Consider the following 26,946-nt stretch of genomic DNA (forward strand, 5'->3'; position numbering starts at 1 on the left):
ACATTCCGAGGATGTGCTGGGGGCAGCCTGCAAGTGTCACCATGAGCCTGGTACCAACATGGCGTGCTCACAATTTACTAACCCTAATGCACAAGTCTTTGGAATGTGGGAGAAAAACAGGGCACCTGAGGAAACATGCAATCATAGGGAGAATGTACGAAGTCCTTACAGACAGCAATGAGAATTAAACCCCAGTTGCTGATCACTGGTACTGTAAAATCTTGTGCCAACTGCTACGCTACAATGCTGTCCACTGTATCAGATACAGGGGTGGATGTGCGGCTGTAATTTGTAACATGGTACAGCAATTATGGATGCGAGACTTCATTTCAGTCCCTAGAAAGGGAGAACTTTGATAGGGTGGTGGGGGGGTGGATACAGATGTGGAAGGCAAAACACTGCTGTAACTGATCAGTATTAAAAGAGCTCTGTTCAACAGGCAGAACCATTCCTTAGAACTTTTGCTGTTGGAAGCTCCAAGTCTTGACATTAACTTTCACATGACAGGAGAATTAACCAGAAGCTTCAGCGAACAGAATTGTGAATAGTTTAGATCAGTGGTCCCCAACCACCGGGCTGCGGACCGGTACTGGGCTGCAAAGCATGTGCTACCGGGCCGCGAGGAAACGATATGATTTGACGATATGAAACAATACGAGTCAGCTGCACCTATCCTCATTCCCTGTCACTCACTGTTGAAATAACCTACCAAATCATACCAAGTAACACATGAAACCTAAAATAACACTAACAGATAATAAAAGCAGGAATGATATGATAAACACACAGCCTATATAAAGTAGAAATAATGTATGTACAGTGTAGTTTCACTTAACAGAATCGGGAAGATTAAGCCAAAACCGATTTGTAGAAAAAAAATTGGCACGTCCATGCATGCGCACGTCATGTATGCGCACACAGGTGCCCGCGCAAGGCTTCATGGTCATTGTAGTCTTTCTTGGGGTAAACACAAGTGTCCTGTATTTGACTGCTACTTTTGTCCCTTATTTTTGTCAACCCTACTTGAACACCACCCCCCCCCCCCAACCCCGTCGGCCGGTCCGCAAGAATATTGTCAATATTAAACGGATCCGTGGGGTAAGAAAGGTTGGGGACCCCTGGTTTAGATCCATTTTCTTAGATTTATAAAAGAAAATCATGAAATATGTTCAAGAACCAAATTTTATAGTCTGTCTACCATTGGTATCCAGGGTCTTTGAATTGTATAATACAAGAAAGAATAGAAATGAACATTTACAGATCTATTGATTTCAGTGGTAAACTTCACCGAATGGGAAACAAAATGTCAAATCCGTGTTTGAAGTATTATTCTAGAAATACTGGTAGTAATTGTATTAGCACAGATTGAAAGCTGAATATCACATAAAAACTTGATATTTGGAAGAAATGTTTTCCTTCTAGGCTGGAGGAATGTGACTACTGCAGTACCCCTGGGATCAGTTCTTGTCCCTCAATTATTTATCAATTATATTAATGACTTGGAAGTGGGGCCAGAATATAAGAAGTCTAGGTTTGAGATGACACAAAGTAATCAAAGGCTTTTTTTTGAAAAGCACATTGTGATTCTGCAAGGAGATATAGAATGAGTGAATGGACAAAAACTTGCAAATGGAGTTTAATATGGGATATTGCAAGATCATAAAATGGGGAAGTTTTGTTACAATCGTATAGGATGTTGGTGAGGCCACGCACCCAGTATATTTTGCATTGATTTGGTCTCCTGACATAGGGAAAGATTAACATTGGAAGCAAAGCAAAGATGATTCACCAGACTAATTCCTGAGATGAGAGCGTTGGTCTATCAGGAGAGGATAAACAGGTTACATCTGCATTTGTTAAGAGTTTAGAAGCATAGGGAGGGGGTTGATCTTAATAAAACATCTAAGATCCTAAGGAGGCAATGTAGGGTAAATGTCAAGATGTTTTCACTAGTGGAAACAATCTGATGAGAGGATTTAGATTCAAGATAAGGAGCCGATTATTTAAAGCAGTAGTATGTAAAATTTTTCTCGCAGAGTTCGTGAAATATTTGGAATTCTTAACACCAGGATTATGGAGGCTAAATCAATAAAAGTATTTCAAATGGAGATGGGTAATTTTTTGAAAGATAAGCAATTGAGAGCTTTGAGGATCTGGCACGTAGGGGGTCTGGGACTGATAAGCCATGATCCTATACACTAACGGGCAGGCTGGAGAATCAGGTGGCCTTTATTGCTCCTATTCATGTGTTCCACTGATAACTATGTTAAAACGTTTTTCACTTGTCTTAAATGTCGACTGGCTTTGATGTCCCAAAATCAAACTGCTGTCAAGCTACGGGACTTTTTTTGTCCAATAATAATTTTCTCTTTCTTCTTTAGGTCGCCATCTGTTGAGAATCTTAAAGTTGAAGTTTTGTCAATTATATGCTTTTGATATTTTAGCAGAAAAACTTTGTCAGTTTTATAGCAAGTATATAATGAAGCCCAGAATATCTGCAGAAGCTGATGTATTTAATGAAGAAATTGTTGTGCCAATTTTTAAAAAAATTGTCAATACAAAAAAATTTAAGCACTGAATGCCATTGATTATTTATAATTTTCTACTTCTGTTCATGCCAATTAATATTTACTGCTTGGCTCTAATCCACATTCCCTAACCAAAACCCTGCCTCACAAGTTGATCAAACCACAGTCAAAAATGCATCCTTTATACATACACACTTAAATGTCCAAATTTTCAGTCATTTATCTCTCCAAAACAGGCATGAATACATTCTTGCAACACACCCCTAACAAATAATTGGCCGCTTGTTTTAAGTCCACGTATCCAAGCACAATGTTCTAAAGAATAAGTCACTTTTTTCCAGAAATATCCTCCAGTTTTGTGATTATTCATGGGGTAGCACATTGGATCGGATTGGTATCCACCCACTGCCTGTGAACCTCAAGCATTCTCTGTCATGCAGAAATCTCTTTCTCACTCAAATTCATCTAGTTGACAGATTGGCTGTAGCTAAAACCTAGGACATCACAAAGATTAACATTGACCAGCAGACCTTGGCCTATGCATGTATTAGAGCTTGCTTCTAGATGAGCAATAACTTGTTGCATCATGGTCTGGTATGAAAATACCTAAGCCCTGGAATGGAAGAGACTACAGAAAGTGATGGACAGAACCCAGTCTATCACAGGCAAAGCCCTCCCCACCATTGAGAAAATTTACATAGCTTCTATAAGAATGCAGCATCCACCATCAATAATACCCACCATCCAGGCCATGCTGTCTTGGGCAAGTGGTATAGAAGCCTTTGGTCCCAAACCTCAAGGTTCAGGAGCAGTTACCACCCTATGACCATCGGGCTCCTGAACTAGCGAGAACCTTCATTCACTGGCTTATTTTCAACTTGTGTTCTCAGTAGGCGAGAAGGGAGATAGATGTGCCTAGGTGATGCTTATTTTGCATTTTACTTAAATCATTGTGAAGTGCCTTGGGTGTCTAGAGATCTTGAAAGCTGTGATGTAAATGTAACTTTTCAAGTATTTGCAGCTGGAAGTACAGAGAAATGTCTTCATATAACAAGATATAAAGCAATTCCTCTTTTAGTTGGGGTTTTACTATTTTTGAAGTAGAAATTAATTGAAGAGGTGTATGCACTATTTTCTGGATATATTTGAAAAGAACAACTGATATAGGCTGTCTCTAATATAATTAATTAGAATTGCCAAACCGTTAGCAGCAGTTGGCAATTTTGATGTGGCATTGAATTTAGCATCACATTTTTATATAAATATGATAGTCTAATAGATCTACAATGATATAATACAAATCTATAGTAAATTTATTATATTTCCCCACTAGAAACATTTTGTGACACAGGGCATAATCTTTAATGGAATTTGTTTGAAATTAAATTATACCAGCATCAATACACATAACCATGCAGGGTGAGTAAACAAGCTTAATTTATTTGCTGTTGGAGTAGCATTGGTGTTGGAAGAATACAAATGCAGCCTTATCCTGAAACTGAAGAAGCTGTCAGATAAATAAAAAGTTAAACCTTTTATTAGGCAACACTGTAATTTGATGGGCAGAAAGTTCATGGTTCAGTAATTTAGCACACCCAGGCAACAAGAGACTGGTTAAAATGGAATGAAGTAAGGTCAACTTAAAGTTAACAGAAAACTGGTTGATAGAGATGGTGGGATCAGAGATGTATGTCATTTCACATCCTGGCCTGAAGGCCTTCACTGGGTAGGAGGTTAATAATGGAAAATGATCTGCTTCACTGGAGGAGATAAATTCTGTCAGAAGCAGCTGGATCTTATTGGAGCTTATATGCATGACAGTGCAGAGTCGGTGCTTGTAAAAGGCGCAGCATGACTCCAACAATCTAATGTGACAAAGGAGATACAGAGGTTGTGTCATTTATGTTATTTTGGCCTGTTGTGTATTTTATGTCGACAAGGAAGATAAGGACTTGTTTGTTAAATAGGGATGCATATACTTGGGTATAATATTTGAGATTTTCACTGACATTTTAACATTTGCATATAATGCTATTTATTAAAATATTCACTTTCTCTAAAAAAAATTCATGTTATAATGCTGTTTCAATGAGGTGGTGGGAGGTATATTAACTGTAAAACTTGCTGTGCCTTTTGATGAGGTGTTAATTCCAATCTCTGCTGATTACTTTTATTTTCCTTCCCCTGCAAAATTTGCAAATGCGCGCGTGTGTGTGTGTGTGTATATATGTGTGTGTGTATGTATATATATTTGTTTCTACAGAATGTGGTCAAATTTAAATTAATGTTACTCTTGACTGAAAGTTAATGGCCCCGTTAGGCTCCACTGTAGCTACCAATCTTCCGTTCTTTAAAAAAAATATGCTATAAAACTCTTGGGAGTCGTATTTACTTGTTCTTAAAGCACAGGAACTGTAATCCTGATCACAAACATGCCTTTACAAATCAAATTTGAAAATGATGCTTCATCCTGTATTTCAGTTTTAGAGGAAATTTATAATAAAATGAGAAAAATAAATAGTAAAACTGGATATAATTATTCTAGAAAAAGGGAAGATGCTCATTTCAAATGTGTTATGTAAAATCTGTGCAATGCTAGTAATCCTGACACGATATTATCAAACTTTTAGTACTTCAGTTGTGCTGTTGTCAAGCTTTTAAACTTGGCAGGTAGTTGGAAAATAATTTGCAATGAACATAAGACCATAAGAAATAGGAGCAGGAGTAGTCCATCCGGCCCGTCGAGCCTGCCCCGCCATTCAGTAAGATCATGGCTGATCTGTCTGTAAACTCAGCTCCATCTACCTGCCTTTTCCCCATAACCCTTTATTCCCCTACTATGTAAAAATCTATCTAATGCTTGCATCAAGGTAGATGCTTTTTTTTGTAAATGTAATTATTTACCTCGTACACTGAGAACTGATAATAAGTTGTGGGTTGCCTCTGATTTTTGAGGCCATCCAACGAAAAGGAGGGGGAAATTACTTAAATTATTTTTGTAGTCAGTTACAGAATGTTCATTTAACAGCATTTTATCAAAATCAAGACATCAAGATCTACCATATATAACTATTCTGATAACACACATCAAAGTTGCTGGTGAACTCAGCAGGCCAGGCAGCATCTCTAGGAAGAGGTACAGTCGACGTTTCAGGCGACCATACACTTTTTTGTCTTCCATACACCACCCACCCTCGTGTGACAGCTTAGCATCAGTGTGCCAAATCGACCAGGCCACTGCATTGTAAAATAATTTTGTACTTTGAATGATGGATGTTGCCAGTGTTTTGCATGAATTAAATGTTACCATACACTTTTTTGTCTTCCATACACCACCCACCCTCGTGTGACAGCTTAGCATCAGTGTGCCAAATCGACCAGGCCACTGCATTGTAAAATAATTTTTTTATCTGGAAATAAAATGGGAAAATTTGACTTCTGTTTTATTTAAGGGCAACAGTTCACATAGCCACATGACAGGAAGTAACACCAGCAACACCCCATCAAGTAAAACCACTTTATCTGCTCCAAAAGTTCGCAAGTCAGTCCACAGCCGTATCCATGAAGCTGTAAAAGCCATTGCACTTTGCCACAATGTTACACCTGTCTATGAATCACGTGGAGAAACAGAATATGCTGAGGCCGATCAGGATTTCAGCGATGAAAACCGCACATACCAAGCCTCCAGTCCTGATGAGGTCAGTTTTTTTTTGTTTTTTAAAATTGGGAAAATATTGTGATATTGGATATGTCTGCCATTTAAAATCTGTCACTGGCTCATGTTCACTTGTATAAATCTTATTTTTTTTTGAAGGAAAGGAAAGTAAAGTAAATTAAATTGTAACTGGATGACTAAATAGTAATTTGCAATGTGTGTTCTTGTGTTGAAAGTAAGATTTAAAAAAAACTTTCATAATTTAAGTGAGCCGTATTAATGTAGCATACAGTGAATTACATACAGTGCAGGCCAAGGAAAAAGAATCTAAGTGGATCATTGTTTATCTCATTGAATATTTTTGTACTTTGAATGATGGATGTTGCCAGTGTTTTGCAATCACTGAAGCACCATTCTAAAAGCATATTTTATTGAAGAAAACTGCTTTTACTATTGTGCCCCAGAGCTTTATTTAGCAAAATTGTTCAATTGATGTCTCCCTTTTAAATCATTCAGTGTTGGCCGAATGAGGTTTTTCCAAGTAAGCAGTATTATCTCTAAACAGAGAAACCAGTGGCACTCTTTTTATTTCCACGTTGACTGAGGAACAACTGACAATCTGCATGAGCCTTAGGTGCAACTAAATCCTTTCAGTATTGTAAACCTACCCCTTGGTTTGTATACAATGCCTTCTGGTTGGCATAAATTTACATTTTGATTCATCTGCTACTTTCTCAAGGCAGGCAGAGCTTTGCTTCTTTGTTTGAAGTATATAGTAAATGAATTTATGCTCAGTATTTTTGTAAATCAGTGCAAGGTTTAGGAATAATTTGAAATTGTGCCCTTTAAGTGAAAAAAGATGCTTTATCCAAAGTAAGTTGTACCTGTCCCTTTTGCCTTCCAGAATCACAATGTGCACAATGATTGGCTGTTTTTCTTGCGTTCATCTGCTTTCTCATCTGTACTTTTCTAAATTATTTTCCCTTGTGCAGGTCATTTTAATTGTTTTCCTTCCAGCTTTTAGTTCACTTTTTTTTTATCTGTGTCACTCACATTTCAGTTTCAAGGTTTTAAATGCCTCATTCTGAGTCACCCATTTTCTTCGGTGATTCTTAACTCACATATTTTTCTCCTTGCTCTGCCCTAACATTGCAGCTAACAATAGGAAATTTCAACCATAAGCAGTTTCTGAGATTTGTTTTGCGAGTTAGTGAGTATTACAGATGAGAATGTTCTTACCAGTTTAGGGGTAGCAAAAATAGTGAAGTCAGAAATGAGGGTTAGGTTTGAGCCAATAAAGAGACATCAAAATATAGAAAAGATAAAGGTTGCTGTAGGTACAAATGTCACTAACCAGAGTATCGTTGTTATAATCAGTATATCTGAGTTACTCTCGAGTATTACATTCATTTCTGCTCATTACATTAAAGGGACGATGTGGAAGCTTTGGATGCTGTCTGGATTAGAAGGCGCTTGCTGTTGGGAATGATTGGGCTGTTTTCTCTGGAACGGCAGAGGTTGAGGGGAAGACCTGGTAGAAGTTTATAAGATTGTGGAAAGCATGGATAGAGTAGACAACTGGTATCTTTCTCCTAGGGTTGAAATGTCTTATAATAGAGGATGTACATTTAAGTTGATGGGGAGGCGGGAGATCAAAGGAGATGTGCAGGACAAGTTTTTCTTTCACAGTGGTGGATGTTTGGAATCCTCTGATTGGGGTGGTGAGAATGGAGGTAAACATTGTCATTTAAGAGGCTCTTAGGCACACTTTGTTCAGGCAAAAAGGATTCATTTAAGTGTTTAACTAGTTTAGTTATTTCAGCACAGCATCATGGGCTGAAGGGCCTGGTCCTGTACTGTACTGTTTTATGTTCTGTCTATTGTTATGATTTATAAATGAAATACTGGAATTTTTGTGTGCCTTTTTAGATTCCGTTTATTTTTAAAACTTTGACTATTTGAAAATGCTTAAGTGCAAACTTCAAAATTTGATACTGATAATACAGTTGTGAGATTAAACACAGGAAGTATGTTGAGGTAAACAAGTGGGAATTGTTCTATCTTTGATACCAATGTATGACAATAATTTTTACTTCAATCCACGTGAGAAAATTATTAAGAATTATTCTTGTTTTTTTTTCTCATTTCCATTTTATGTTCATAAAAGGCCAGAGTTACACTCATATCTTTTAACTTCTAAATTATTCAGATTATTCAAGCTCCCAAAAAGCAAAAGTGAGTGCACATGAATGAGCTTTTTATAGTTTAATGCTTATCCTCTAATTTTTTTAATATAAATGTTTTCCGTATATATCTGTTGAGTACATTAATTACGTGTCTCTGAATTTGGAGTCACACTCTTCTCTAATGATAAATCTCATTGCTTTTGTAGTTGTGGTGATTAGTTCTCAATGTTTCATTTTGTTGTGCAAATATAGATACTGCTGTAGTACACTATTATAAATTGCACATGCGATGTTCACAAAAATGTTGAGGATAAGCAATATTAAAGTTGAGCTTTATAGACATGACTATATACCCCCTAAGTAAAATTCATAAACAACAGGAATTCTGCAGGTGCTGGAAATTCAAGCAACACACATCAAAGTTGCTGGTGAACGCAGCAGGCCAGGCAGCATCTCTAGGAAGAGGTGCAGTCGACGTTTCAGGCCGAGACCCTTCGTCAGGACCCTTCTTCGACTGCACCTCTTCCTAGAGATGCTGCCTGGCCTGCTGCGTTCACCAGCAACTTTGATGTGTGTCGCTTAAGTAAAATTCATCATCATTTTCTGTTAGACAGGTACACTGACCTAATGTAAAGGGCAAGCATAAATGGAGATAAACTAAGTGAATAGTCTGATGAAGTACAAAGGTCACAAGCCTAGTAATACAAGGGCATACTTTGAACAGTGCCTCTGAAAACCTCTGATCCCTGGTCAAAGGGGAATGATTGGTCATGATATTTAGTGGCTGTTTATTCTCATAAAATAGTAATTTATCATGTAAAGAGTGATATTAGGCTTTCCAAAATCTTAATTGTGTTGTTAGATTATGTATAAAAATACTATTTTTATAAGTGTGTTTGCATTATGGTCAAATGCCTATGGTATTAGTGCCAATCAGGGCATTTAATCGATGGTTTTTGTTTGCGTGATTGTGAATAAGAATCTGACTTTCTTAAAAACTATGTTTGTGTTTTTTGAGTGTGTTTAGACCGAAACCTCAGTTTCGTATAAGATGTGTCTGTACTAAATCTATATATACTCAGTTCAGTAAAACATGTGGAAAAATGGACACCATTAGTGATTAATTTTAGTTGCACAGATAATAGCTGGTACAGGGTGCACACTAAAAACTAATATACCGCTGGTGTTTTGCTATGAAAGTGTTTAACTGTAAATCATTGAAGTGTTCTTGTAAACCTCATTTTTTAGTGGAAGATAGAAATGTATTTGTTTTAATAACTTTTGCTTTCATTTATCTCAATGTCTTGCAATATGTTTTTGATATTCTTGGTCCTTGTAACAAATTACTGTTGATAAATTTTAGTGATTTCTGGTAAAAATTATTTTAATTATTTTTCTCAAGACATAAAATGTATTACAGGAAGACACCTTTTTCTATTCAAAACAAGTTGGCACAAAATTGAAAGGGAACAGGCACTAAATAGTGGTTTAAATTGTTAATACCTGCTATACTAGTTGCAATTAAAGAGTATTAATGTTTCACAACTGTGTATTAAAGTAGATAAGTAAGCACTTTGCATCTCTTGGACAATTTACTTAGTTCATTTTGTTATCCCAGCAGCATATTTGATGCTAACCTGGTTGTGAATTGAGAGGTTTTCTTTATCAATCAGTACACAATACCACTTGTCTGTCCATAAGAGCCTCAATTCATTTTGTAAAGCTGCAATAAAGTAACCATCCAGTGTATTCCATCTTCCAGTATATGGGAGTTGCTGCAAAATGTTTAGCAATTAATGATTTAAGGATATCCATCTTTCTGTGTACCTGTCTGGTGTCAAAACCTGAAATTTTAAATATCGGTTGGTAAATGAAGATATTTCTTTTTATACATGAGCATCTCTAAACTTGAAATTGATATTTCAATGTTGATTTAATATGCAAATGTAATATTACAAGCCACTCAAATAATTTAAATGATTTTATATGCCTGGAATGGTGACAGAGCAAATTAGAGGCTTTTAAGAGACGTTTGGATAGGTGCATCAATGTACGGAAGATGGAAGGATATGGTCATGGTGTAGGAAGGAGGGATTAGTGTCTGGGTGCTTTTTGGTTTGCTTTTAGCTGGTTTGGCACCACATTGTGGGCTGAATGGCTTGTTCCTGTGCTGTACTCCACTGTGCTCTATATGTAAGTGTTTGGAATTCTCTCTCCAAATTTTAGTCAGAATTCGAAGGACCATTATTAAGGTCCTCCAGCACTGAGGGCATGCCCTTTTCTCACTGTTACCATCAGGTTGGAGATACAGAAGCCTGAAGGCACACACTCAGCGATTCAGTAACAGCTTCTTCCCCTCTGCCATCTGATTCCTAAATGGACATTGAATCTTTGGCTACTACCTCACTCTTTTTTTTAATATACACTTTTTCTGTTTTGGGGCATTTTTTAAATCTATTCAATATTGTAATTGATTTACTTGTTTTTTATTATTATTATTATTTTTTCTTTGCTAGATTATGTATTGCATTGAACAGCTGCTGCTAAGTTAACAAATTTCACGTCACATGCCGGTGATAATAAATCTGATTCTGACTGAGGGCAGTTGAGTAAATATAGCAGAGGCATTGTACGTGTAAGGCATAAATCAGTTGGGAAATGTTCAACAGTATTTCGAAGATGGGAAGTAAAGATATTGGCTAGAAGAAATCATTTTTGTAAATTAATTTACCACTTACATACTGGTTCACTTTGAGTGAAGAAAGGCAGGTTCCGATTCCCTAATCAGTTTGCCCAATTCTGACCTGAGAAGGGGCAGTGAAGTTCCTCTCACTTCACTAGCTGTGCATGGCAGAACGAAAAATTGGCCACTTTTGATTGGCATCCTGTGAAACTTGTCTAATGGCTGTGCACAGACAATTAACCTAATTGTACATTTGTGACTTCGATGTGTTTATTAGTTAAGTAAGGTACCATGGAATAAAATCTTTAGAAAGTGGTTAATGACAACGGATTAAATGTCAAAATTAAGTGGCAGATATAAAATAGCCAAATTGTTAAATTTTTTCCTGTAATTAATGATCAAGAATTGAATCCCTTAAACATTAAAAAGGTGTTTGAAGCAGAAGGAATGTTTTTCTCTTTGTGATATTAAGTAAAAAATAACTTCTTCAAACGTGCATTATCAATGCAAAAAAACATTTAAAGTTCTGTTTCTGGGGAAGATTGTAATATCACCTTCCCCCTTAAAACCATATCTGAAAATAAAACTTTCATCTGTAAAAATGAAAATAACACTTTTCATTTTCTGTTTTCCCAAAATCTGTTTCTAAAAATAATGTCACTATTTTAAAGTAGCCTTGGAATTAAAAAAGTCAATTATTTGGATCAATCAGAATCTGAAAGCCATAGATTAATATTTCGTAAAATATAAATTGTTCTAACATGAGTGCCTGAATGAGGGGCTTCCTTTGCGATGAAGTTATATTGTTTTTATTTACTCAACTGTTTGCAATTTTAATCCTATTTTATGTCAATTGTCACATCAATTCCTAGTATTCCACAGCTCACTGAAATTTGAAGCCGCAATTTTGACTTCTCATTGTCCCAAGATAGACAAGTGGATGGTGGGCCTCATAACCAGAACACACTGACATGAGTTATCGGAACATCACATCAACACATACTCCTTTCGGCATTAATCTTGTATAGAAAATCCACAACTGGAATATGGGTAATAGAATACCTCCCTTTTCAATTTTCTTGGGTCTTTTAGATCCCTGCTTTTTGCGGTTCTCATCTCAAACCACTATCAACCCTACAATCTTTCATTTTCCCCCCATCCCACCACCAGATTTTCTGTGTCAATTTCTTTCCCCATTTTAACCTTACACTGCAGTCAACTAGGCCCCATCCTCTGGAATTCCTTCCCTATCTATCCCTTATCCCTTTTGAAGACCTTCCTCAAGACACAAATATATTTGATTTGTTCCTCATGAATTTAAATACATTCCATTATTCGCTTGTGGGTCAGTTTGCCGATTCCTCCTCTCAGTGAATCACATCATTCCTTCTTGTCATCTTATCGATAGTTTTCAAACATCCTCTACTGGTTTTCCTTTACTGTTCTTGAATTCATGCAGCGAATCTAATTATATTATAAATGATTATTTTCCTAATTAATTCCCAGATTTCAGTTTATTAAGTAAGCATGCCACCCGCTCAGAGCCAGATAAAGTTGTAAATGTCTTGGAGTAATACACCAAATGCTGAAGAAACTCAGCAAGTTAGGCAGTATCAATGGAGAGAAATACACAGTCAATATTTCAGATCGAGAACCTTCATGAAGACTAAGAAAGGAAGGGAACAGAAGCCAGAGTAGGAAGGTGGGGGAGGGGGAGGAGTAGAAGCTGGCACGTGATGGTAGGTGAGACCAGGTGATGGGGAAGATGGATTATACTGTAGTAGCAATTTTGGTGTTCAGGTAATTCAGAGCGCACACTGAGCCTACAGTATTGCAAGAAAGAACTCCCCTGTTCTTTCCCTTTACACCTTATCCATTCTTAGATGCATAGACGTTCTTTTACCACTCTCCCAGTTGCGAAGTCTATCTCTTCTATTCTGAATTTTCCTTTGATTTTTGCTGTGTACCAACTCCGGAAATGCTTGTCTCTGATTCTGGTTCACACCTCCAACAGCCCTGCATAGTCTTCAAAAAGACCTAGATGCTCCAAGCAAGCTTGCTTCAAAGTGATGCAGGAATAGAGTGTAGATGGTGATAGTCAGGGAGCATGTCATGCAAGAGAAACAAATTAAAGTCTGGAACAGCTCTGCAAAAGGTAAACAAGTTAGAGCATATAAATGAGTGTGTGTCAGGGTAGTTGGGAAGCTGTCCTTGGAAGATGTGATTATTATTGCCAGTGGTGATCACGCATGTTTCTTAGTATAATGCTCCTGTCATTATTGAACACTGCATTCTCTGATTCCCATTAATGATGCTATGGAGACTCATAAGGATACAGTTGTAGTCATTAAAGAGTTCCAAAAATTCTGTCATGGCAAGCTGTGCAATTGAATTCAATGAAGCTGGTATTTGATGAACTAATACCAGGGGGAAAAAAAACTAATGAACAGTTATTGTAAACACCCAACTGGTTCAGTAATGCCTTTCAGTCAAGGACCTGCCACCTCCCTGGTCTGACCTGGACGTGATTCTTTTCCGAAGGGCTAGCTGTTGAAAATAATCACTGTCACTGATATCCGGGGAGCAGGGCCGAACACAGTGTTAAAGGAATAAATATAGCATAACTGAGTTGTATTTTAGATGAATATTTTCATATGCAAATTACTTAATATTGATAAGGACACTGTAAAGGATCTAGTGCTTTCCTGGCATATATGATGAATAAACTCTTTCCGGGCTTCCAGCCAGGTACAGATATCAATTTTAACTGACATTTCAATGACCAACTCTACCATTTTCATCAGGGACGATGCCTGGGCATGTCTGGTTCAGTGGTATTTATACCACCGGCGTCCGTCCCTCTGTATTGGTTAGTCCTCATCCATTCAGGTTTCCGCTGTCCCACCTAGTTTACAATCGGATTCCAGTTCTTATTTAGAGTGGAAGCTTCGCCTTTGTTAAAAATCTTTTCCTCTAGTTTTATCTCAATGGCTTCCTTCACCAGATGGTCCCAAAAATCATTGGCGCAGCACAGTAGTTTTGTGCCGTCAATGTCAATCATATGGCCATTGTGAAGTCAATGTTCTGTAACCGCGATTTCTCCAGGTAACCCAAACGGACACACCTCCTGTGCTCCTTAATGCAGGTTTTCACCATGTGTCCTGTCTGGCCGATATACGCTGCTCCACATTCACAGGGAATCCTGTAAATGCCAGCCAACCCAGGTCATCTTTGACCCCCATAAGCTGTGATTTGAGCTTCCTTACAGGTGTCTGGATGATATTGATCCAGTATTTCTTCAGGATCCTGCCGATCCTTCCAGAAACTGTGCAAGTATAGGGAAGACAGGTAGTAGTGACAGGTTCCTCCTCTTTATTGGGTTTCTAGGTTTCCTGTCAAATTTCAGTCAAATTATTCTGTCTATTTGTGCAAAGGTAATATATTTGAAAGTAGCCCTGCTTCATTAATCCCTAAACAAAAGAGCACCTTTGGTTAGTTGTCTATTGCTGACTGATTTCAGCATAGGAAGATGATTTACCGCATTGTTTAGAGGAATATTGTTCACAAATGGTATTTTCTCTGTTTTCTGGTAAATCTTATCATTTGTGTATATATTGACTTGAACTGTTTGTCCTATATACTATATGCTAACCAGGCAATTATAGACTTACAATAGGGTGATACAGGTTCTCTTAGACAGGTAATACACACTTCGATAACTATTGTGAAAACTGCGAATTCAGACAGCCTGTTAAACCAGAGATTCAATAATAAACAGATGTGATTCACCAAATATAGCATACTTTATCCTTTAGTACAATGGGACATAACAGTAAATGATAGTGTATTAGCAGAGATACAATTTACAGGGCAAGTTGTAATAGCAACCTTTCATAGAACAAATTGGAAATGAATCTTTGAGTATTGAATCATTTGCAGCTGACAAAATCCTGTGCAAGGTTATTCTACCACAAAAAATTATAGTATTGTAATTACAATGATTTTAATGACTAACTTTTAAATGAGTAAATGAGTGTACAAAAATGATTTTTTCAACCTACCCAGTTAGCAAGTTACATAATAGGTGAAAATCTTTAAAAAAAATCCAAGGGCCTTCAGCTTGATTAATGTGGGGCAGAAATGCTACTTTAGATTGTAGAGAGTGATTAAATTATTAGAAAGAAAAGCTTAAAATTCTAACCTTGTCATATTTAGTTGCAGTTTGCAAAAACACTGCTTTAGAAGCAAAGACATATAAAGTGGACCATTCATAAAGATAATCGCATTAGTTCAGACATGTTAAGTAGCAAGCAGTTTTAATGCATGCTTTTCAGTTTTAATTATGGTAAATATGTTTAGTTATAATCGGAAACCTGAGACCCGTCCTGGTATTTTGATAGGCTGCTAATCGATCTTGTGCAACATCCTGCTTATGTTTCCAGTTGACATGGCTATGAATTTACACTGTTGTCATCAACACCATGTTAGATTTAACATGTGATCACTGAGATCATCTCCTTTCCCTGTCTAACCTGACAAAATGTGAGTGATATAATTAAAATGCCAGATGTAGTAGATATCAGCAAAACAATTCAAAAAATGGGGAAACTTATTTTTAGTTTGGTACATTTTTAGCCAACTTGTAATATCAAACAGCAATTGATGTCTTTTATATTCTCTAAGCCTTTCTTTTAGTTATCAGTGTTTAAGTCAAGTTTGTTTTATGTTCTCTTAATCTGTTCTCTTAAACTCATTACTTGCTCTAAAAGAATGTTGTTTATTCTGTACTATCACATGATGTATAATTCTCTTCACTTGACTGATATGCTTTCAGACATTTGACCTCTGGTTAGATATCAGAAAGTAGATCACCTTTGACCTTTGTGTGCATGTGTTCAGTGCTGTAGACACAAAATAGTAATTGACCTTTGGTCATTGTTTAGGTGGCTCTCGTACAGTGGACGCAGAGTGTGGGCCTGACATTAGTAAGCAGGGATCTGTCGTCTATGCAGCTGAAGACCCCTGGTGGACAAATACTTCCATTCATCATTCTACAGGTCTTTCCATTCACATCTGAAAGCAAAAGAATGGGCATCATTGTCAGAGTGAGTTTTATAAATTGTTGTAGTTGAATATAAATCCAATGTTTTATAAAATGCTTTCCCTACTAAAATGGTAAATTACTTCGGTATAAAGGTCTTACAGTTTTTGGTCAACAAAGCCAACTGCTGGTGGCTCTTTCTGAAATCCCATTGTGTGCATTGGGCTTCTCCTGGCTTGAGCTAGCTAAAAGTAAAATGTATGACGCATTCAGTAGTAAATGCAGAAGTAAGATAAATTCTCAGTACTCAAGTAATGGAAACGCCTGCAAATTGAAGATTGTAGATGTGATGTAAATTAGAAATGTGAATGAGAAAACTACTAAACTTGGAGAAAATATGGTCATAAAACAAGTACACATTTGAGTCCACCCACAGGTTGCAAAATTAGTATTGATATACTTGCTTTGTGTTGCACTTGAGAGTATTGTCAAAATCTTCTGAAGACGTGCTGTTAGGCAGAATTACAATATTTTTAACACTCAACTGTACCAAGCCCTTTGTTCAATAATTTTCATTCCACTCTCCTCCCAAATTCAAATGTGCGTTTCATGCCTGACACATTCAAGTGATTGTGTTCGTCAAATCCAATGCTACATTCCCACACATTTACTTATTACCAGTAGTTCTTTGAACCCTAGTGTATAGAGACTACGGTGTCTTTATATGATTCTTGAAGGATTAAATCACAAAAAAAGATAGAAATATGATTAGAAAAAAATATTGACTGTTTTGAAGTGTTTGCATCCATACCCTATTGAAGATCTTTCCATGAGGAAGTTGGTCAAGGTACTGCCACTGCCATTTCCACAAGTTGCAAGCACCAGTGTCTAAAAGCACGCAGATCAGGTTTTAATCCTTCCAACATGATTAATTCTCAAAGCATGAACATTCCATTTTCCCAATTTTAATGTTTTTGTGATTTCTGACACACTGTGACATATAGCATCTGTTGATGACACCAAGTATAGGGAAAATCATAGGAATGGTGTCCGATATTGGCACAGAAAAAGATCTGTTGAACTCAAAATATAACTCGTATCTGGAAACATACAAATGATAAAGGTGGCATTTAGCTTGGTAAAATGCTGTTTAGTTCTGATTCAGATTTAGTCTGCTGAAGAAAAAGCCATTAACTATTGGCTATGTTGGTTTAAAACTGAAGTTTCAATTTCAGGTCGGGAAATTATGACACCAAGGCTATAGTTTTAGGAATGGTAGAGAATTCTGAACTGAGGCAAAGCTCTGGGTTCATGTTGAATGAGAGAAGGTGAATATATCACAGAATTCAGGGGTTTTAATAAATGACAGAGAAGAATGATGAGAAGGAAAAGCATGAGAAGAAAATGGGAATGTTCTGGTATTTTTATAAATTTTCCCCTGAATTTCCATTAAATTTTAGGATGATTCTTCGGGGGAAATTGCATTCTACATGAAAGGTGCGGATGTGGCAATGTCAAGCATTGTGCAGTACAATGATTGGCTGGAAGAAGAGGTAAGTACCATTGGAGAGGGGGTGGGAATTAACACTCAAGGAAAGATATACAAACTAGGTCCAGAGAAAATTCTGATGCCTGATTGATTGGCCCAAGATGCCCCCGATAATGGGTCTTTTTTCTCATTTAAATTAGATTGGCAAGCTAGGACATGTATGAGGCATCTTCAGACTGCTAATTGATAAAGGGACTTCTAGCTTTGGGCTGTGATCAACCAGCATCACCCCTCAGGTTGTTAAAGGGGAAGAGAATGTAAACCAGGGATAGCAACAACATTGAGTTGGAGAAGTGAGAGTGTGAGGTCATTTCTGCAGTTCTAATTTGAAGGGTACACTTGCTTATTGGTTAGCAGCAGAACCTTTTAAGGAAAACTGTAAAGATGAAAGTACTGATCCTCTCAGCTTACCAGTGCCTGGTTCGTCTACAGTCCCTACGTACGAGTGAGCATTTGAGAGATCAGTAGGATGGCTTTACTGGCTGCTGCCAAGCTGCAGGTGATTGTTCTTGACACTAGCTGGAGTCCTGCCACATCAGCCCTAAAACGAATCCATTATAGTTAACATGTTGATGTTCATTTTGTGAATCCTGTCCAGAGGCACGACATCCGTGCCAGCAGTAGTGTTCTTAGAAACATCGATAGCATTTAAAACCTTGTGTGCACTAAAATCTTTCAAAAGAATATCATTATTAGCCCAAAATATACTCTGGCTAAATTTGTTAAATGCTTCTCCAGCCTATCTGTAGCTATGGGATTACCCATCTCTCAAACACATTATGCCATGAGAGAAGTCAGTTTACATCTGCAGTTCCAACTTGAAACCTTTTGAGGTTACAGTTTTCAGCAATGCAACCGTATTGTAACCTGAGGGGACCTGCAGGCAATTGGTGTCACTTCTGTTCACGGCTGCCCAGTTTTACACAGAAGCTCTCAGACATACTCCCACCGCCCCCAACTGCATGCCCTTAATTCCAGTATGACACCCTAAACAACTGGTGATGTGTACACAATTCTTGACTACCAAATTGGAGGCAGATTCCTGTGTAATACATGAAAAGATGAGGTGTGCAGTCACATTTCTAGAGTTTAGTTTCTTACCTGGTTTTCTAATTTATAAGAAACCTTTTCATTAGAGAACACAGAATTAAGAAAAACCATTCCCTGTACAGAATATGTATAATTTGTGTCCTCACTCCTCCTAGGTCTCTGAGCACATGTATTCCACAGTTCAAACCAAAGGTCCTTTTATTTACATTTTGTTTAAGCCTCCAGCATATTGTGGAGTTACATTAAAATGTCATGGCCAAACTCATTTAGGCACTTGAATGTAATATCCATTTGTTAAAAGCAGAGTAGCATTAAGCCCAGAAATTCTTATAAACAAAGTAAATTAGGAGAATAACTCATTGCAGGTCATAGTTGTAGAAAGATACAGCACTAGCCCACCAAATCCCTGCCAACCATTTGCATCAATCCTACACTAGATAAATACTTTATTGACCCGAAAGGAATTTACAGTGTTACAGTAGCATTACAAGTGCACAGGTATAAATATTAGAAGAGAAGTAGAAAGAATAAAAAAAAAAGTTACCACAAACAGTCTAACAGGAGGGGGGGGGGGGGTCATCACTTCCCCTGCTATAGATTGACTCATTATAGAGCCTAATGGCCGGGGGTAAGAATGACCTCATATAGAGCTCTTCGGAGCAGTGTAGTTGTCTTAATATTACTAAAACTGCTCCTCTGTTCAGCCAAGGTGGCATGCAGAGGGTGAGAAGCATTATCCAGAATTGCCAGGATCTTCTGTATTCTATCACAGCCTCCAGTGTGTCCAATTTGACTCCTGTAACAGAGCCAGGCTTTCTGATCAGTTTATTCAGCCTGTTGGCATCACCCTTATTATTGCCATTGCCCCAGCACACCACCGAATAGAAGATTGTACTGGTGACAATAGACTGGTAGAACACGTGAAGGAGAGGCCTGCATACGCCGGAGGACCTCAGTCTCTTCAGGAAGTAGAGAGGTCTCTGGCCCTTGTACACAGTCTCTGTGTTAGTGCTCCACTCGAGTCTGTCATCCAGGTGCATCCCCAGGTACTTGTAGGTCCTCACCATCAGTAGTCACAGGGAGCAGTGCAGGCTGAGTCTTCCATCTCCTTTGTCTTACTGATGTTGAGCTGTAAATGTTTCAGCTTGCACCATTTAACAAAGTCCTCCACCAGGGCCATGTATGCATCCTCCTGTCCGCCTTTTATACATCCAACTATTGCTGAGTCATCAGAGAATTTCTGCAGATGACATGACTCTCACAGACTATTCTATCATAGACCTATCAACTTTTCTTGGATTCTGCCACTCAGCTGTACACTGGCAGCAGTTAATCTACCAATCTGCATGTATTTGCTACTTCGGAGGAAACTGGAGTACCCAGAGGAAAGCCAAGTGGTCTCAGAAACAGTGGTAACCCCACACAGTGCAAGATGTTAAGATTGAACCCTGGTCACTGGACTGTAGTGCACCGTGCCAGAGCTAGTAGGCTTTTCCAAACAGCTCATCAATCCTGCTCAAACCATAATGGTTGCCTCTCAACTTGATTGCACAATTTCAAATTCCTTTCAGTCAAGGTGACCACCCAAATCACATTTGTAACACGTATTTTGACTGACTTCCCAAGCAATGGAAATAGGTTTAAATACAATGTTTGGTTTTGTGGTATATGGCATATTGTAGTCTTGCCCTTTCTTTGAAGAGAATCACGTATATACACAGCTTAAAGATGTATGATATATCAATGCTCTAGAAAATTGTTTAATATTCATAAGCAATGATCTTTTACCTTCACTTTTCCAGTGCGGGAACATGGCAAGAGAAGGATTACGGACACTAGTGGTAGCCAAAAAATCCCTAACAGAAGAGCAGTACCAGGATTTTGAGGTATAATTGTACATCAGCTGCAGTAACCATGTTCAAATAGATGTTGCTCATGTGATTTTTGAACCGATACATACCAATTTGCACATGAGATTTTCTCTGAAGCCTAGTTTTATTCAGAATGTCTTCCATGTAGTTTACAACTTAATTCTTGGTTACATGACACAGTATATTCCAATAACATCAGTTTTAAATCTTTTAAAAATGTTTCTCTCATTTACTCTCACCTCCAACTTTTCCCCAGGCGAACTGATTCACAGAGAGCTTGGTTTCAGAAAGGTAGGAAGCTCACCATTGGATCATGTGGCTCTCTAACCACTGGAAGGAAGCAACTGTAGTGAGCCTCAATAGTAGTTCTTTTCCAGAGTAGTTTGTGCAGCTTCATAAGCCACTGTTGAGACCATCGGTCAACTTTGAGTGAAAAATGTTGTGATCATTCTTGTGACTTCTGGCCAATAAGAGTTGTTTAACCTTCTGAACCTTTGTTCTTGTTAAGTTAACAAGGCACTGATTTAGGTGAGGAGTTAATAGCACATCAGAGTCAGGTTTATTATCACTGTTCATAACATTCATGATTTTTCTTGTTTCCCAGCAGCGTAATTGGTAAAAATACTTTAAGTTTCAAAAAGGTAAGTAGTGCAAAATGAGAACAAAATAATGAGCTAGTGTTCATGGACGGCTCAGAAATCTGATGGGGAGGGGAGAAAGCTGTTCCTAAAATGTTGAATGTGCAGCCTCAGGCTCCTGTACTACTTACCTGATGGTAGTGATGAGAAGAGTGGGCATGTTTTGGATGTGAGGGTCCTTAATGAAAGATGCTGCCTTCTTGAGGCACCGCCTTTCAAAGATGTCTTTAATAATAGGGAGCCTAGTCCCTATAAAAGAGCTGGCTGAGTGCAACCCTCTTCAGCTTTTTCCAGTGCTGTGCATTGAAGCCTCTATACCAGGGGATGATATAACCAATTTGATGGAGTCTTTAGTACCATACCAAATCCTCAAACTCCTAATGAAGTATAACTGCTGGTGTACCTTCTTCATGATTTAATCAATATGTTGGGTCCAGGATATTTGCTTTGAAATGTTGATGCCTAGGAGCTTGAAGTTTGGCTGGTGCTTACAAGAAAACCTGTCACTTTTACCTAATAGTTGATATGAACATACAATCTTTTATAATTTGTTGCTATATAGAAGTTGAGGTGTGTTCTGTTCACATTTTTGACTTCTGAGTCTGCTAAACTGGTCTCTCCTCCGCATGAAAGGTTGGCAAACAGTTGGTGGGTATCCCTGAAATAAGACTAACTAGTCTCTAATCTTTCTGCATTATGTGAAATTTCATGTTTCAGAAATATTGCAGTTACCTGTCATGCCTCAGTTTCAAAAGAATTACCAGAAGCATAAGAGAGCATAGTATTTTCAGGTGGAAAGAATAAAAGGATACATAATGTAAACAATCACTTATTTCAAAGCAACACTTTCAGTACGCTGGATGAACTCAGCAGGTCGGGCAGCATCAGTCAGAAACGATGAGTCGACATTTCGGGCCGGAACCCTTCGTCAGGACTGAAGAATGAAAGATGGGGAAGGATTTGAAGAATGCCTGTAGTGTCAGTTGAAGGACCAGTAATTTGAAAGACAAAGGGGTGGGGGAGGGGAAGCATTGACGACATAGCCCTGAAAACAATGGGTAGTAGAAGAAGGAGGCGGAACCATGAGGGAGCTGGGGGAGGGGGTAGAGTGAAATAGAGATAGAGGAAGGGAGGGGGAGGGAATTACTGGAAGCTGGAGAATTCTATGCTCATACCAAGAAGCTGGAGACTACCTAGACAGTATATGAGGTGTTGCTCCTCCAACCTGAGTTTAGCCTCATCATGGCAGTAGAGGAGGCCATGTATGGACATATCTGAATGGGAATGGGAAGCAGAGTTGAAGTGGGTGGCTACCAGGAGATCCTGTCTGTTGTGGCGGACGATCGGAGGTGCTTGACGAAGTGGTCCCCCAATCTGCGTCAGGTTTCACCAATGTAGAGGAGGCCGCACCGGGAGCACCGGATGCAATAGATGACCCCAGCAGACTCACAAGTGAAGCGTTGTCTCACCTGGAAGGACTGTTTGGGGCCCTGAATGGTTGCAAGAGATGAGGTGTAGGGACAGGTGTAGCACTTACGCTTACAGGGATAAGTGCCGGGTGGGAGATCAGTGGGGATGGACGTGTGGATAAGGGCGTCGCGGAGGGACCGATTCCTGCGGAAAGCGGAGAGGGGTGGAGAGGGAAAGATGTGCTTAGTGGTGGGGTCCTGTTGAAGGAGGCGGAAGTTGCGGAGGATAATGTGCTGCATCCGGAGGCTGGTGGGGTGGTAGGTAAGGACAAGGGGAACTCTGTCCCTGTTGTGGTTGCAGGAGGATGGTATGAGGGCCGAAGTGCGGGAAATGGAGGAGATGCAGGTGAGGGCATCATTGATGACGGTAGAAGGGAAACCACGATCCTTAAAGAGGACATTTGAGATGTCCTGGAACGGAAAGCCTCATCCTCGGAGCAGATGCAGCGGAGACGGAGGAACTGGGAATAGGGAATGGCATTTTTGCATGTGGCGGGGTGGGAAGAGGTATAGTCGAGGTAGTTATGAGAGTCAGTGGGCTTGCAGGAGATGTCAGTGGACAGTCTGTCTCCAGAGATGGAGACCGAGACATCAAGAAAGGGGAGAGAAGTGTCCGAGATAGAGTAAGTGAATTTGAGGGCTGAGTGGAAGTTTGAAGTAAAGTCGATGAATTTGATGAGCTGAGCATGGGTGCAGGAAGCAGCACCAATGTAGTCATCAATGTACCGAAGGAAAAGTTGGGGAACAGTACCAGAATAGGTCTGGAGTACAGACTGTTCCATATAACCAACGAAGAGGCAGGCGTAGCTGGGTCCCATGCGAGTTCCCATAGCTACACCCTTAATCAGAAGAAAGTGAGAAGAGCCAAAAGAGAAGTTATTAGGTGTGAGAACCAGTTCCGCCAACCGGAGGAGGGTAGTGATGATGGGGAACTGGTGAGGTTTATTATTCAGGAAGTAGCGGAGGGCTTTGAGGCCTTCATAATGGGGAATGGAGGTGTATAAGGATTGGACATCCATAGTAAAAATGTAGCGGTTGGGACCGGGGAATTGGAAGTTATTGAAGAGGTGGAGGGCATGGGATGTATCCCGGATGTAGGTGGGGAGGGACTGAACTATGGGTGACAAAATTGAGAAATGCCTCCTTCTTCTACTACCCATTGTTTTCAGGGCTATGATGTCAATGCTTCCCCTCCCCCACCCCTTTGTCTTTCAAATTACCGGTCTTTCAACTGAAGCTACAAGCATTCTTCAAATCCGTCCCCATCTTTCATTCTTCAGTCCTGACAAAGGGTTCCGGCCCGAAGTGTCGACTCATCGTTTCTGACTGATGCTGCCCGACATGCTGAGTTCATCCAGCGTATTGAAAGTGTTGCTTTGATCTCTTACAGCATCTGTAGATTATTTTGTGTTTACAATTACTTATTTCCTCATGTGTATGTAGATGCTGAATAGTCCCAGTGGATGTCCACTTCAAAATCAAATGCTATTCAATCACATTGGAATGGTTGCATTTATAATTGAAGATAGCAGCCAGTTTAGTCACTTGGGCATATGTATGTTTGCGTACTGTTCTTTTGATAGGTGTTAATTAGAAGTTTTGACTCGTTTATCTAGCTGTATTCTTCACACCTTTTTGTACTTTTGCAGCCAGGTATGAAATGTCACACTTCATAATGAGGTGAAAGATGTGTTCCAAGGATGAATAAATGATGTATGTACAATTTACTAAATTACTGCTGTGCACAAATCATTATCTAAATTTTAAAACATTAATGAACCAGTATTTAGAATTCCAATAATCAAGTATATTGTATAATATGTAGGCCAGCTCAACCTTAGATTATTATAAAACTGTGAAAACAGGGTCAATTACAGAGCTCCCTTAAAACAAATCAATTTTTTGTTATCATTAGAAAGTAGTAACATTACAAATGTGTAATGATCTGCTTTGCTCATAATTTTGAAGAAATGGATGGTTGGTCAGGTAATTTATACTTCCAGAGACAATCCTGTGACATAATTGGAAAGGGGAGTAATATGTTGATGTGGGTTGAGAGTTTAACACTCAAAAATCAAAGGGTTTAATAAAAATGTCCTTCTTGGATTGGCAGGCTGTGGCTTGTGGAAAAACCCGGGGTGCTTGGGGCCCCCACTGTTCACAGATCTATATGAATCATTTGGATGAGGAGACCGAATAAGTTTCCCACACAAAGATAAGTGGGAACGGAAAATAGTAATAAGATGCACAATAATATCATAGAACATAGAACATAGAATAGTACAGCACAGTACAGGCCCTTCGGCCCACAATGTTGTGCCGACCCTCAAACCCTGCCTCCCATATAAGCCCACACCTTAGATTCCTCCATATACCTGTCTAGTAATCTCTTAAACTTCACTAGTGTATCTGCATCCACCACTGACTCAGGCAGTGCATTCCACGCACCAACCACTCTCTGAGTAAAAAACCTTCCTCTAATATCCCCCTTGAACTTCCCACCCCTTACCTTAAAGCCATGTTCTCTTGTATTGAGCAGTGGTGCCCTGGGGAAGAGGTGCTGGCTATCCACTCTATCTATTCCTCTTATTATCTTGTACACCTCTTATCATGTCTCCTCTCCAAAGAGTAAAGCCCTAGCTCCCTTAATCTCTGATCATAATGCATACTTTCTAAACCAGGCAGCATCCTGGTAAATCTCCTCTGTACCCTTTCCAATGCTTCCACATCCTTCCTATAGTGAGGTGACCAGAACTGGACACAGTACTCCCAAGTGTGGCCTAACCAGAGTTTTATAGAGCTGCATCATTACATCGCGACTCTTAAACTCTATCCCTCGACTTATGAAAGCTAACACCCCATAAGCTTTCTTAACTACCCTATCCACCTGTGAGGCAACTTTCAGGGATCTGTGGACATGTACCTCGAGATCCCTCTGCTCCTCCACACTACCAGGTATCCTGCCATTTACTTTGTACTCTGCCTTGGAGTTTGTCCTTCCAAAGTGTACCACCTCACACTTCTCCAGGTTGAACTCCATCTGCCACTTCTCAGTCCACTTCTGCATCCGATCAATGTCTATCTGCAATCTTTGACAATCCTCTACACTATCTACAACACCACCAACCTTTGTGTCGTCTGCAAACTTGCCAACCCACCCTCTACCCCCACATTCAGGTTGTTAATAAAATTCACGAAAAGTAGAGGTCCCAGAACAGATCCTTGTGGGACACCACTAGTCACAATCCTCCAATCTGAATGTACTCCCTCCACCACCACCCTCTGCCTTCTGCAGGCAAGCCAATTCTGAATCCACCTGGCCAAACTTCCCTGGATCCCATGCCTTCTAACTTTCTGAATAAGCCTACCATGTGGAACCTTGTCAAATGCCTTACTAAAATCCATATAGATCACATCCACTGCACTACCCTCATCTATATGCCTGGTCACCTCCTCAAAGAACTCTATCAGGCTTGTTAGACACGATCTGCCCTTCGCAAAGCCATGCTGACTGTCCCTGATCAGACCATGATTCTCTAAATGCCTATAGATCCTATCTCTAAGAATCTTTTCCAACAGCTTTCCCACCACAGATGTAAGGCTCACTGCTGTATAATTACCCGGACTATCCCTACTACCTTTTTTGAACAAGGGAACAACATTCGCCTCCCTCCAATCCTCCGGTACCATTCCCGTGGACAACGAGGACATAAAGATCCTAGCCAGAGGCTCAGCAATCTCTTCTCTCGTCTCGTGGAGCAGCCTGGGGAATATTCCGTCAGGCCCCAGGGACTTATCTGTCCTAATGTATTTTAACAACTCCAACACTTCCTCTCCCTTAATATCAACATGCTCCAGAACATCAACCTCACTCATATTGTCCTCACCATCATCAAGTTTCCTCTCATTGGTGAATACCGAAGAGAAGTATTCATTGAGGACCTCGCTCACTTCCACAGCCTCCAGGCACATCTTCCCACCTTTATCTCTAATCGGTCCTACCTTCACTCCTGTCATCCTTTTTTTCTTCACATAATTGAAGAATGCCTTGGGGTTTTCCTTTACCCTACTCGCCAAGGCCTTCTCATGCCCCCTTCTTGCTTTTCTCAGCCCCTTCTTAAGCTCCTTTCTTGCTTCCCTATAGTCCTCAATAGACCCATCTGATCCTTGCTTCCTAAACCTCATGTATGCTGCCTTCTTCCACCTGACTAGATTTTCCACCTCACCTGTCACCCATGGTTCCTTCACCCTACCATTCTTTATCTTCCTCACCGGG

At 39.3% G+C, this 26,946-nt stretch overlaps 1 protein-coding gene across 2 annotated transcripts in view; it reads left to right on the top strand.

Moving 5' to 3' along the window:
• atp9b (ATPase phospholipid transporting 9B) overlaps positions 1-26,946 on the top strand; it is a 374,205-nt gene that overhangs the window by 302,059 nt on the left and 45,200 nt on the right. For both annotated transcript variants that reach the window (XM_072261618.1, XM_072261628.1), the window contains 4 exons: positions 5,981-6,226; positions 15,996-16,157; positions 17,554-17,646; positions 20,495-20,578. In XM_072261618.1, the coding sequence (XP_072117719.1) occupies positions 5,981-6,226; positions 15,996-16,157; positions 17,554-17,646; positions 20,495-20,578 (585 nt within the window). The remainder of the gene's footprint in view (positions 1-5,980; positions 6,227-15,995; positions 16,158-17,553; positions 17,647-20,494; positions 20,579-26,946) is intronic.

The sequence above is a fragment of the Mobula birostris genome, chromosome 1 (genome assembly GCF_030028105.1).
Source record: "Mobula birostris isolate sMobBir1 chromosome 1, sMobBir1.hap1, whole genome shotgun sequence".
In the NCBI taxonomy this organism is placed as follows: Eukaryota; Metazoa; Chordata; class Chondrichthyes; order Myliobatiformes; family Myliobatidae; genus Mobula; species Mobula birostris.